At 40.9% G+C, this 14,750-nt stretch overlaps 1 protein-coding gene across 1 annotated transcript in view; it reads right to left on the reverse strand.

Moving 5' to 3' along the window:
• The window catches only part of TMEFF2 (transmembrane protein with EGF like and two follistatin like domains 2), a 231,547-nt gene that overhangs the window by 198,051 nt on the left and 18,746 nt on the right, over positions 1-14,750 (reverse strand). Inside the window, exon 4 of the mRNA XM_036319553.1 lies at positions 13,775-13,801. Coding sequence (XP_036175446.1) covers positions 13,775-13,801 — 27 coding nt within the window. The remainder of the gene's footprint in view (positions 1-13,774; positions 13,802-14,750) is intronic.

Consider the following 14,750-nt stretch of genomic DNA (forward strand, 5'->3'; position numbering starts at 1 on the left):
ATCTATGTGTTGGGGGTAGAGAAACAATTGCGGGGAGAAATGCATTAAATGAGTGAACATTGTATGTGTTAATATGGAAAGAAACATTAAGAGGTGGAACATATAAAAAAACAATGCAGCCCACCCAAGCCTGAAGCTATTTTAAATTCCACCTTCATTGTTCCTTGATTGGACCTAAAGCTCTTTTTCTACAAAATGTTGAACACCATTGCTGTCTCTTTACTTCTGACATTTTGCATTGAGAAGTCCTTTCTCCTTTACTAGTCTGCTGTCCTGTATCGTTTCTCCAAAGTCAACCTTTTATCCCCCGTGAATATTACTTTATATCTGGGCCCTGCACCCCCACACTGCTCCAGCTTCTCTGATGAGTGGGGGGGACATAGATGAGACGGAAGAACATGGGGAAGGTGGGGACAAGGGTGAGAGCTATGACTCAGAGTTTGTGGAAGAAACAGAATCACGCTGTGGATTTCTCTCACAGAATGACATCGCTTCTGGCGTTTCTGATGCCTAAGTAAGTTGAAGGGCATAGTGAGAGGTGACCGGAAAGTAGATGAGTGGCCTCATGCTCACATAGACATCAACTAATTGCCAGGATAGGAGTTAACATCACCGCCATGCTAATTCCATCCATCCATCCGTCTGTCCATCCATCCGTCCATCAGTCTATTAATTTCGCAAATATGCATCAAACACCTGCCACATGCCAGGCACAGGTCTGTGAAATTCTGCTGGTTGCATCTTTACTGTTGGTCTGATGACAGTGAGGTGACTTATTCTAAAGTCATCTCCCTAGCATCTCCATGGTATCACAGAAAGGCTCCATCTTCATCCTCCATATACCACTGCATCATTCCTAGAGCAAGAGCTGGAACTCACAGAGTTCTATCCTCTTATTTCATTGAATTAAGAAACTTCCTATATATAAGGAACTAATCTCCAGGGTTTTATTTTCCAAGTAATATTCTTTTATGGCTAAAGTACATTTTATGTGGGGGTAATCATTGTAATTCCTTGAAAACTCAAAGACTACGGGCTTTTTTCACTAGTTCCGGGTCAAATTAAATGAAGGCATCAAGTGGATTTCCAAATGACTCTATTCTCTGGCCAAAGTCATTTGGTATTTTAATAAGCAATTTGGATGTGGAATAAAGGAGTCACATAGGGTAAAATTACCTCAATTACCTACAAACTAACTAATCAGGATCCTAAAATAACTTCAATTTGGTTTCCCTCTGCACACCACTCTTAGGAGAATGAGGTGGATCACGAGGGAAGATGTGATTTACTATATCAGATGCCATGTGCTTCAAAAGTGAAGACCGCCTTTTATTCTACAAATGATGGGCGGCCATTGTTGGGTGGTAAGCAGGGAAATGAAATGCTCAGTTAAGTATTTTCCATAAATCATTCTGACTGTGCAAGAATGAAAAAAAATGAGGGCAAGACTAGAAGCAGAGGGACCAGTGAGGAGGCTCTTACCACGTTATAGGAGAGAGGGCTAGCGGTTGGTCCAGGGTCTGAGAGCTCTGCACCAGGGAAAATGCGCAGAGTGCGCCGACTCATAGGCTGGGCCGGCTTGAGAGTTCTGCCTCATCCTATTTCCAAGCCAAGCGTGGCATGAGGGAGCTCTCTCTTCATGAGAGGCCCAGGGAGGTCCCTGAATCCAGGCCGGACGCAGCTGGGGACGCTGCCCTAAGGGCAGCGAGAGCGTGCGCCCAGAACATAACCCTTCGCCTCCTCCCGCTGTTGAAAATGCAGCGTCACAGCTCTACTGCTAGTCCCCCTTCTCCTCGAAACTGCCAGCTGTGTTTCTCTTTCATTATATTTAAAAATAACACCTACTTTCCGAGATAAGCGCGCTCAAGCTGCTATTATGGTTGTCTTTTGAGCAACTGAATAGCATCCTCCACGTGGCCACCTCTCCGACTTTCAAGGATTAGGTTGCCAACTGCACCTCCCAGCCCCGTGGGTTCAGGAAAGACGACACTGAACAGCTCAGCGTGGCTTCTCACCACGGTCCCGCCTCATCACTTACACCCACGTGTCAGGAGGCCTCCGCCGGAGGCCACGCTTCCCGTCAGTGCGAGGCCTCAGGGGGACAGGGGTGCCTCTGCGAGGACTCTCACCCCGATTCAGTGCTTACAGGATCAGGCAAGGTTTCGTTTCTTTTTTTCTTCTCTTTCCTTTTCTTTTTTTTGTTATTTCTCACCCAAGGATATTTTTCCATTGACTTTTAGGGAGAGTGGGAGAGAGAGGGAAAGACAGAAAGAAACATCCATATGACAGAAATATAGGTATTGGTTGCCTCCCGCATGAGCCCTGACTAGGGCCCTGGCCAAGGAGGAGCCTGCAGCCCTTGACCAGAATCGACCTGGGACCCTTTGGTCCACAGACTGATGCTCTATCCCAGCCGTGGGCAAACTACGGCCCGCGGGCCGGATCCAGCCCGTTTGAAATGAATAAAACTAAAAAAAAAAAAAAAAAGACCGTACCCTTTTATGTAATGATGTTTACTTTGAATTTATATTAGTTCACACAAACACTCCATCCATGCTTTTGTTCCGGCCCTCCGGTCCAGCTTAAGAACCCATTGTGGCCCTCGAGTCACAAAGTTTGCCCACCCCTGCTCTATCCACTGAGACACACCGGCTAGGGCCATGCAGGGTTTCTTAATTCAGCTGGGACCAGGTACGTGTAGAGCGCCTCAGCTTTGGGTAGACACCATCATAGAACGGGCTCCCTCTTTAACTGATTCCTTGAAATCATTCTGTGTGTGGCCTTCACCCAAAGAGGCAGTATCAGCACAGCCACCCTGTCAGCTCACATTTAGGACGGAGGGGTGCACAGAGCAGCTGGAAAATGAGAGGGCCTGGGAGAGAGACTCAGTCCATAAGAAATAGTATTTAATCAGGAATGGGTCCAGTTTCAACGATCATCTGCAGAACAGGTGAGGGAAGCAGCAGGCCAAGCTCACTTAGAACCCAATCCATCCCTTTTCTCCTTTGAGGAGGAGGAGCAGCACGGAATACAAAGCTGGAAGGTTTTTCAGAGCAAGTTTACTAACTGACGCTAACTGGGTAATTCCTTCGGTCTGACTCATTGGGCCAGGATGCGAACATTATTTAAACATACTGTTTGCTATTTATTCCTAAATTTTTTCTTTAAATCCCAATGCAATAACAAGTGTATAATTTACCAGAGATGATGAAATTGCTCTTTGTTAAGTACACACTGAAAATCATATGCTACAACATGGATTGTACATTTAGTACAGTAACAAAGCTATATTTTCAAACCCAAATTTGAATCAAATTAAATACAATTTGGCATGCGCTGCAGCACACAGAGAGAGTCCTACGTATTCAATACTGTCTGGAAAGAAGTGAAATTTTCTGCTTACTTAAAAATATCAGAACAGGAAGAGGACATCTTAAATAAAACCCCGATATAAAAGTACCTTAAAGAAAAACTTTGAGTTTCACTATAGTAAACACTAGGATCATCTATTCAGTACAGAACCATAGACAATGGTTTGAGGGGAGCAGACTGGTAGATGTAAGATGGCAAGGGATCTGCTAGAGCAGCGATTCTGTACCTGTGGGTCGCGACCCTTTTGGGGGTTGAATGACCCTTTCACAGGGGTCGCCTAAGATCATCAGAAAACACATATATAATTACATATTGCTTTTGTGATTAATCACTATGCTTTCATTATGTTCAATTTGTAACAATGAAAATACATCCTTCAGATCAGATATTTACATGACGATTCATAACAGTAGCAACATGACAGTTATGAAGGTAGCAACGAAAATAATTTTATGGTTGGGGGTCACCACAACATGAGGAACTGTATGAAAGGGTCGCGGCATCAGGAAGGTTGAGAACCACTGCGCTAGAGCATATACCACCAACTCCTGAACATCAACGGCCACCAAGGAAACCATGTCCTTTAGCTGCAGAAGGCGTCCCTACTGTCTTCCTTTCCCTGACCCCATGCGTCCTCAACACAGGCCCAGAGTGACCCTTGGCATCAGCTGTCAGGTCTCAGCACGCTCTCCGGCTCCAGGCCCCGTGGCTCCAGCTCACTCACAGGAAGCGCCCTCCCGCCCCCTTCCTCACCTCCCAGCACCGCTCACTGAGCCACCTCACACCCACATCAGCTCAATCCCTGATCTTCCGGGAACGCCCCGCTCTGCAGCTGCGTCGGAGGTTTTGTGGTCCGTGAAGGTCCTTCCCTCGCCTATCTGCAAGGTTTGCTCCTTCACTTCTTCCGACGTCTGCCCAGGCCGCCCTGCACCCCAACACATAGGGAGCCCCACCCCTCACCTGCCTGCCCCCACCTGCCCCCGCACACAGAGCACTCGTAATCGCTGACGGTCTGCATTTGGCCCCGTTTGTTTGTTTACTGCTTGGCACACGGCACAGAAATCAGCTCTCCCGTGGCAGCACCTTTGTGTCGTGTTCCTTCTTTTACAGCTTATAGGTTGCCGAGGGCGCCATGAAGCAACGTCCACATTTCCCCCTTGACGGCTGCTGGGATTGTTGCCCACAGAGGCCTCACAGCCCAGTCCCTCTGCAGGTCAAGTCTGAGCTGGAGACAGCCACCTGGCCTGGAGGAACATCCCTCCTTGTGGTTGCCAATCTGCACGTCAGTGGTGGGTGCCAAGGCCCGGCCCCAACGTCCCAAGTCAGCGCAAGGCACAGGGACCATCCCATCCCGAAAGCTCCAGGTGGGCCCCACTGGGCCTCTTTCCCACCACACCGGTTCCTCGCTCTCTCTGCCCAGTCCTACGTCCCCCACTTCCACAGGTGCTGCTTCTTAGAACTCTTCAAAGGCACAGATCTCAGCCTCAAGTCTGTGCCCTGGGAAGCCCTGGCAGGGTAGCGCGGGAAGTAGCGAAACACCTGCCCAGGGTCACCCTGCTGGTAAGTGGTGGAGCCGGGATCCAACCTGCAGAGCATAGCTCCACGGCCTGTTTTAACCACCACTTCTTGCTGCCGAGCACATAACCATACTCCCCCAGCCCCCAGCATTTGAAGTCTATTAAATACTTTAGAAAAAACACTTGTAAAAGAAAGGCAATGAGGTTAGGCATGGGGATGAAGAGGGAAACGAATAGAGAGAATAGATGGCAATGAGCATGTGCTATGGACTGAGGAGTGTGATGAACTTAGATAACAGACAACAACAAAAATCCACAGGGGTTTGAGTTCTACACTGAATGGAACAGGCAGGTGATTTCAGAAACAAAATGAGAGCTGGAAGGGAGTCAGGAGATGGGATAATGAAATCTCCTATGGTTGTTGATAGGGTCCATCCTCCAAATAAACCACAGAACGTAGGGGTCTAGCATAGTGACTGCAGAAAGCTACTGCAAGAAGTAGGCAACCTTGTAGACTATAGCCTCCTTTCTTCTTAAAGTTCCAGGACTGGCTTAGTTACCATACAGACCAGGGGTCCTCCAACTACGGCCCGTGGCCACATGCAAATACAAATATTGTATTTGTTCCTGTTTTGTTTTGTTTTTACTTCAAAATAAGATGTGTGCAGTGTGCATAGGAATTTGTTCATAGTTTTTTTTTTAAACTATAGTCCGGCCCTCCAACGGTCTGAGGGACAGTGAACTGGCCCCCCGTTTCAAAAGTTTGAGGACCCCTGATATAGACTGTTGATAGAACTGTGGGCAAGACATTTATCCCTTCTGATCACCATCCACACACGCAGAAGCTATTATTGTGATTAAAAAAGGGGCATGTTACAATAGTGCTTTTTAGAAAACAGAGATTGTTTTAAAAATAATTATACATGAGGCTAAGCATCCTTTCAGACTTACCTAGTTCATGTTCTATCAAGCAGAACTATAACAAAATCTGCCCCTCTATTTTATTTTATTTTAATATATTTTATTGATTTTTTACAGAGAGGATGGGAGAGGGATAGAGAGTTAGAAACATCGATGAGAGAGAAACATCGACCAGCTGCCTCCTGCACACCCTCTCCTGGGGATGTGCCCGCAACCAAGGTACATGCCCTTGACCAGAATAGAACCTGGAACCTTTCAGTCCACAGGCCGACGCTCTAACCACTGAGCCAAACCGGTTTGGCTCTGCCCCTCTATTTTAAAAGAATCTATCTAAAAAGCTCAAATCCCTTCAGAGAAACTTCACAACGCTCAGAGCCCTAATGGCAATGCTTCCTTGTAAGAGTACTGATCTCTCATATTGTGAATCCTTCTTCTTCCTCCTCCTCCTCCTTTTTGTTTTCTATGGAGGCAATATGTCTACCATTGCAGTTTTAAGAATAATTATTTGTTGTTTTAACATCATTTCTTATTCCTCACGTACTCATGCACGCCTGGTTCCTCTGATATTAGCACTGTGATTTCACTTCTTTTCAAGGTTCAGAGCTAGGTGTCTCCTCTAAATACCGAGAACTGAAATAGGATTCATCATTCCTTATTATCTCAGCATCAATACTATAGGAGCAATCACTAATTAAAAGATTCAAACTTCTAATTAAACTCTTCCGAGAAATGATATTCTCAGAGTAACGGGGACCAAAGAGCAAAGGTAATATAAATTCTTTTAATTTCATTTTTAATCTTTTAGAGTTCAAAGTTCTTTACATTCGTTTATTATAATCATCTTTCCTCGAAGTAGATATCATTCCCTTTTACTGATAAAATAAATGAGTCTCCAAGGAGACCGAGAGTCAAAATCTGATAGGCATCCTCTGAGCCAATAAAAATCTGAATACAAATCTCCTGATTGGAAACCCAAAGCCATTTGTGCCACTGCTCACGGGTCCCCTTCTTTTCCTAGACATGGTTTTAGAAGCGCAGATGGAGGGTTCAGACAAAAGGCTGGAGCATCCATCTCATATTCCCAAGCAATCGTCTCTGGAAATGCAGATAATTACTACTCTTCCACTACGAGAAAAAATAAGTCATTTTTATTTTTAAGACGGTGGCCATCTGTGAAAACCAAGTACCACCATGTTAAGAGTGAAGGTTCCTTTCTCCGCCCTTTTCATCTTCCATCATTCTCACTCTGCTTCCCTTGTTCTGTGTTTGTTTTTGTATTTTCGGGTTTCATGATCCATTGCATGTTCTCCAGTCATCCCACCTCTATTTCACTACTGTTGCAATATTGTTTTTCTTTGAGGTAAAGAGAAAGCAAAATGGCCCAACTGGTATGGCTCAGGGGTTGAGCATCGACCCATGAACCAGGAGGTCACGGTTGATTCTCGGTCAAGAGAATCATAGGCCCAGGTTGCGGGCTCGATCCCCAGCGGTGGGGGCTAAGGGGGCGTGCAAGAGGCAACGGATCAATGATTCTCTCTCATCACTGATGTTTCTATCTCTCTCTCCCTCTCCCTTCATCTCTGAAATCAATAATAAAACATATATATATATGTTAATATATATATATTAAACATATAATATATATGTTAAAAAGAGAAAGCAAAATGGATTCCAATCGATGGAAAACGGAGATGAGGTTGAGGTTCAGATAGAAGGTTATAAGCCCATCGTAAGGCGGAACAGCAGCCCTGGGGCATGGAACAGAAAAGTGGGGGTGCCTCCTGCTTGTCTCCCCACAGTCTACCCTGGAAGAACCTCGAGCCTAGCATACATGATACATTTTCTTCACTGGGTCAGTTTTTCAGCGGAAGCTGCTACCGATGGACACCTATCAGACTTTGGTTGTAATGTGAACTCAGTGGAGGAAATACCTGGTGAGGCATATTGTGTTTGCCAGAACTTGACCATGACAGTTAAGGCGAAGAAGGTACAAAGTGAGATCAGGAAAGGAATACGGCAACGTGGAAAAAAATTACCTTGCCTTGTATATTTTATGAAATGAATATGTACAGTTCTTTGTTATTCACAGTACATTTAACATTTTACTTCTGCAAGGAATTGCTTTTCTTTTATCTACACTAATAAAAGACAAACATGCAAATTGACTGTACCTTCGCTATGCCTTAAGCCATGCCCACCAGCCAATCAGAGCAACTATATGCAAATTAACCCAACCAAGATGGCGGCCAGCAGCCACGGAGCTGGAGAAAGCAGGAGGCTTGCTTGCCCCAATGATGGAGGAAGCCAAGCTGCCACAGCAGCTCTGAGCTCCACTCAAAGCAACAAAGTTTCAATTATAGAAGGTAAATAAATCCCAGAATAAAAAAAAAAAGAAAGAAAGAAAGGAGAGGCTGGGAGCTTCCGTCGCTGGAGGGGCTTGGCCAGCCTGAAAACGGCCCTCAGCCCCTCACCCAGACTGGCCAGGCACCCCAATGGGGACCCCCAACCCTAAAGGGGGTGTGGACAGCCTGCAAACAGTCATCAGCCCCTCACCCAGGCTGGCCAAACCTCCATGGGGTGAGGGTCCACACTAGGGTGCCTGGCAAATCTGGGTGAGGGGCTGAGGGCTGTTTTCAGGCTGGCCAAGCCCCTCCAGTAACAGACGCTCCCAGCTTCTCCTTTTTTTCTTTTTTTTTTTGACCAGCCTGCAAACAGCCATCAGCTCCTCACCCAGGCTGGCCAGGCACCCCAGCAGGGACCCCCACCCTGATCCAGGACACCCTTCAGGCCAAACCAGCCAGCCCCCACCCATGCACCAGGCCTCTATCCCATATAATAAAAGGGTAATATGCAGATTGACCCTAACAGCAAAACAACTGGGAATGACTGGTCACTATGACACACACTAACCACCAGGGGGGCAGATACTCAATGCAGGAGCTGTCCCCTGGTGGTCAGTGCACTCCCACAGGGGGAGCTCTGCTCAGCCACAAGCCAGGCTGATGGCTGCCAGCACAGCGGTGGTGGTGGGAGCCTCTCCTGCCTCCTCAGCAGCACTAAGAATGTCCAACTGCAGCTTACGTCTGCTCCCTGCTGGCAAGTGGACATCCCCCGAGGGCTGCCGGGCTGCCAGAGGGATGTCTGACTGCCAGCTTGGGCCCAATCCCCCAGGGAGTGGGCCTAATCCAGCAGGTGGACATCCTCCAAGGGGTCCCAGACTGCAAGAGGGCATAGGCAGGGCTGAGGGACCCCACTGAGTGCACAAATTTTTGTGCACCAGGCCTCTAGTAGTTAGAATAATTATCCCATTGTGTGCTATGAAGAAAACTTGCATGTAATCTCTTTGAGTGTAAAGAACTGTGTCATATTCACTTCTACAGCTCCAAAAATCTTGCCACAATACCCAGGATATATTATGCTTGTTAATTTTGATTAGATTTCTGAATAGCATCGAATCTACATTAGAAACATAAAGATTTAAAAAAATGATTTTCAAGTTCTTAAACTTCATAAAGTACTGTTTTTAGCAATCCACATAATCAACAATGGTAGCCTAAGGTCTACAATTTGTTGCAATGTAAACATTTCTTGTTCTATCCAAAATGCATGTGAAGTAAATGTCTTAATTGTGGACATCTGAGTAATGCATCTAAAGAAAAATTATACCGGACACTTTTGTATTAAATAAAAGCATATCATAACTGGTTTTCTACACTAAAGTTATCATAACAACAACTACCTGGATCATTCAAATAAAAATCGGGCTTTCTCTTTACAAATAATGGGCATAAATTTAATTTGATCTATCGCTGTACATATCTGACATTTCTCGATTAAAGAATTGTCTTAAAATTACATAATTTTATAAGTTGCAGAATAAAGCCCAATGCTTCATTTTACCTTATGAAATAAAAATATACTCATTTATCTATGCCATGTATCTCAGATACATTTTATTTCTATAGACATTATCATAGACCTTCCCATATGACATTAAAATTTAATTAGGGATTCCTCCAGACCTATAGCAGGACAACACACTTATATATTTTATTTTAATTTATCTTTATTGTTGGAAGTATTATACATGTCCCCCTTTTATTTTTTTTCCCATTGACCCCCTCCACCCTGCACCCTCCCCTCCCAGGCCTTCACCACTCTATTGTCTGTGTCTATGCATTTATATTATTTCAATAGTTAAAATACAGTTTTCATTTTACTGGACTTATATTTTGTTTTTAGGAATCTAATCTATCAAAAGTCTAATCCATCCAGAAACAGCTTTAAAAAAAGAGTAATGAAAGATATTCGTTGTCACTTCCTTATGACTGGAAGACTGAGAGGAAAGCAGGGGTTAAAAATTGTCTTGTTACCACCCACACACCCATGGATTTTGAGAGGAGGCTCCTTTAATACCTCATTCTTCCCGAAGTATTCGTTACTTAAGGAAGTCCGTAGGTGGGGAAGATGTTATTATCCCTCCCACACACACCCTTTTCAGTATTTACAACATTCAATCTCCATGGATATAAGTACAGGAAGCACCAATCCCTTTCTTTCAACTACTTTCTGAAATTTCTGAAATGTGGCCCATACATTACCACACATTACCTTTCTACAGAACGTACATATAGAGTTATAGTTTACCCTGAATTTTTTTCCAAGTAAACATTTTTGTGTGAAAAGAGAATTCCATAAACAACAGATCCTAGGTTCAAAACTAATAATATAGAAATACTCTTTGTATTGATGAGTTTTCTTAAACACTCAAAGAGGATGGGATCAAGGGAGTGGGAAAGGCCAAGATGTGTGTGCAGCATTTGTTTCTTACTGCACTACAATGACCGGTATGAATGAACGCACATTTGCAGATCATGCTGGAGACACGGTGAACGTTTTCCCTAAATAAAGTTAGCCCTTCAAATAGTTTCCTCTGAATACACAGATCAACAGTTAAAGATTTTACAACTTCCTATAAAATATATACTAACAAGATAAATTTTATGAAACCTTTATATCCCTTTTATATTGTCGTAAAAAGGTTTCCTCAAATGCAATAAATGACAGGTGTGCTATAGAGCAGATAAGTTCAACTTAAATTATTTTTAACTAATCAGATCTAATCTTCATTGCTAATGCAATATTCATTCATTTAAAAAATGTAGAACAATCTAAAGAAGCAAAAATTGATGTATTTTAAAGTGATTTTGGATTTGGAGGTTTAATGGTATCATTTATGATAGTCACACATATAAGTATTTTGTAAATAAATCTGTTCACTTAAGTATTCAGATCAATGCACTCGATTGGGAATTATATGAAACTTTGTTAAAAATAAATTAAAAATATAACCATTAACCATTGAAAGTGCTTGCAAAATGACCCAATTAGTAATTAAATACACATTATTGAGAATACATCCTATAAAAATCAGTTAGAACCATCACAAGCGAGGATTGTGGGATTAACCAAACCCAATGATTAAATTAACCAATTCAATAACTTCTAGTTAATTCAAAGGAAACGAATTATGGCTCCTCTAGCACCTTGGAGAGAGGAACTCTGTCAGCACACAAAGGCAGGTCCATCCTGTATGGCAGAGGTAGTGAGTCACACATGCTTCATGCACCATCCAATATACATGTGAACCATCCTGCAGGTTATTCTAACCTAGATTTCTAGGTTCAAGTTATTGAGCTTTTTTTAGCATCTTGTAATGTAGTAAAAAAATTAAAGGAAATTAAATCCATTAGTATTTCAGAGCAAAGGAACACAGAGTGTAAAAAAAAAAAAATCAGTTAAAATAAAACTTCAGTCTCTTATTTAAAAATTAGTTCATGTGACCAGGAGTAAATATTCATTACCACAATTTTCAGAACAACTATTTTAAAAGCATGTAATTCAGAAGTAAATGGGCTCTATGCTTTGTTCTAAAGCAGTTATCTTTTTTTTTTAAGCAGTTATCACTTAAGAAGTTGCTTTCCTCCCTCCGCCCTCCCGCAAGTTACAATAGAGCACCTATAATTGAAAGGAAGAGTAAAAAGAACAAAAAGAGAAGAAAATAAGGAAAGCGTAGTGTTTCCAACTAGTGCATAAGTTTAAGTTATAAACATCATATTCATGAGATTAACAATTTTTTCTACACAAAATCACCTTACTCAGAATACAGGACTGCATCATGAGTCAAATATTTTAATATAAAATGCAACATTGAAGAATGAGGTTGACTTTGCTTTCACTCGTATGCTAATTGCAATGAATGAAAGCTGGGAACTAAATATAAAGCATGTCTTATTATTAAAAAGATAAATATTAAAAAATGATGTATGATATGAGAGTCAAACAGAAAAAAGTATATCATGCTGTTTTCACAGAAAGAGCAATGAAGGTATTCTGTGTTCTGTAATCTATTTTGTTTGCAAAGATGCTAAAATAATTACCAAGACTTGTTTTGTGAAAAGTGGAAGCTCAACACAATACCTGCAAAATTAGATAGTCTACACATAAGACTAAATAGCTGGGAACTAAGCAGAATTTTTCACAGAAACTATTTCTTTACAAAAGCAATACTTTTAAAATTGATTCACTGCTTAACATTCTAATAGTGATAAACACCTACTCAAGGAACTATCTTCTTTCTTTTTCTATTTCTTTAAGATATAATATGCTCTTCTAAGGTCTTCTTTTCAAACTGCTAGGGAAACTTTCTTAGAAATACTATGTTCATCAGCCAGAGGGGGGGGAGGGAGACAAAATTTCTTAGAAGTAGCCTTATCCGTACATCAAATGACTGTCCAATGCCATGTAATATTAATATATTTTATGCTGTCATGGTACTAAGTCTTAAATCCTGTTTCGTTTTAGTCTTCTGGGAAAAAACTGTGCTCTAATATACTGCTCTAATTGTGTTCTCTGGGTATTGTTTTTTGAACTATTTAAGCCTTTCATTACATAAGGCTACCTGATCATTTGTAATGCGCTGCCTGAGCTAGATAAGGTATGCAGTAGAGTTTCCTGAACTCACAGCCCTCTTTTCTCTACATTATCAAACTCCACATTTAAAGACCAAAATTTACTTGGAATCATATATTAATCATATTTAATCAGTTTATACTCCTTAAGCCACGCCTTGAGAATATTTATGTTTTTATTCATTGTTTTCTTATTGTTCCTGTTGAAATTATACCTAGTTTTGTGTGCTGTTTTTTTCTTATTGGGCATAAAGCTGGAATTTTTGCCTAATTTCATTTGAAAAGCATTTTGGGAAATATACAATGAAGGTTCAATCCATACATAAAATCTTGTCAGTTAAGTACTTGAGATCAAATTTTTAAAGTTTCTGGCTCTCTCTTATCTTATACACTTCCTCAAACATACAATTAAATAATGAAAACATCTATGTATCTTATTTTAGTAAAAATAAGTATAGATTTAATCAAAGTAAAGATACTATCCCATTTTCATTGGTCTAAATTGTGTTTGTATTCTTTTACTTTCCTTGTAGGAGCTCAACTTCCTCCAGCTTCAAATTATTAATCTGATAATGTAGAACCTGTTTACAATATAGTTATGCATGTGTTAATATTAATCCCTGGTAATTAATATCAATATTATAAAAAACAATTATTTAAATTATTTTTTCATGAGTTCTTTTTGCCTTGACAAATATGCTTGAAATCTTCTGTTAGGAAGTTTTGACATGCATTTATAACTCAGACACAAACAAGTAAACAATGAAGATTAGATGGAGACAGAATTCTTAAGTATAATTCATAAATGTATCAAATAATTTGCATAGTACATACATTTACTTATTAAGGATAATGATATATTTTTGTTTTCTCCTTTCCTAAAATGCAACTTGTAAATTCCTTTCAAATATTTATAATAGCAAATATATAAGTAAACAACCACAAGTAATATTCACATGAAAGTCTACAAATATGTAAAAAGGCAACTCCTACCTCCATCTCCAGATCCGGATCCTGCATCTGGGAGGAAAAAAGAAATATTTTATTTTTGCTTGAAAAACACATTTAGAACTATTTATGATATTTTAGTTCATGTTTACTTTCTTCACTAAGACAGTAATATAATTGAGAAAATTCCTATTATTTAATCTGAAAATATGTATTCACATCAATTTAATTTCTATCGCATAACTTATAAAATAAATTCTCTATTACTTTCATGCTTAAATTTTATTTAAAAAGGATTATCTAGTTTTAAAATAATTCCTAAACTTGACCGTGTAAAATCTCTCATTTTAGTTTTAATCAGGATAAATCTGGTGCCATTAAGAAAAACAAAAAATTTGAAAATGAGATGCTTATAACAATCAGTGAGACTTAGAATTTAAACAGTCTGACATGTAGCAAATAAACTCGTAATTAAGCTTTATATTCTTGAAAATTGCATATGCACAAAGAGATAAACAGTTTAAAAATAAATCTTTTTATATAAATGTTAATATGTATTCCAAATACCACAATTGTGAATGAGTCTATCAGCCACCAAGAGCATTCCTTGTCTTTGAAATCAGTAGAAGAGTGAGATTAACTAACTTTGTGTTTGTGCTTAAAACTGAATACACCCTAGGTGGTGCTCTCAATAAAAAGCAATCTCTCTTCTGCATTTTTCTCTCTCCATCCCTTCCGGCCCCTCCCTCCTACATGAGTACAACTGGCCAGAGGTGTCTATTTCTGACAGTTCCTAGAAGCACCCAATTTTCTAGTTGGAGTCAACAGCATTGAGATTCCATCTGCTCCCACCTGTTAAGTGAACAGACATTGCCTTCCTTCTATCTGCATACTTCTTTCCCACTTAAATACATTAGGTTATGTACCTTTGATATTAATACTGGGAAATAAGACTAGTACTGGTATTCTCTGCCTGGTATGCCCTCATCTCACGTTGAAATCTTAACCAGAGTTTAAGAAC

This window comes from Myotis myotis, unplaced genomic scaffold (genome assembly GCF_014108235.1).
Source record: "Myotis myotis isolate mMyoMyo1 unplaced genomic scaffold, mMyoMyo1.p scaffold_m19_p_8, whole genome shotgun sequence".
Taxonomy (NCBI): Eukaryota; Metazoa; Chordata; class Mammalia; order Chiroptera; family Vespertilionidae; genus Myotis; species Myotis myotis.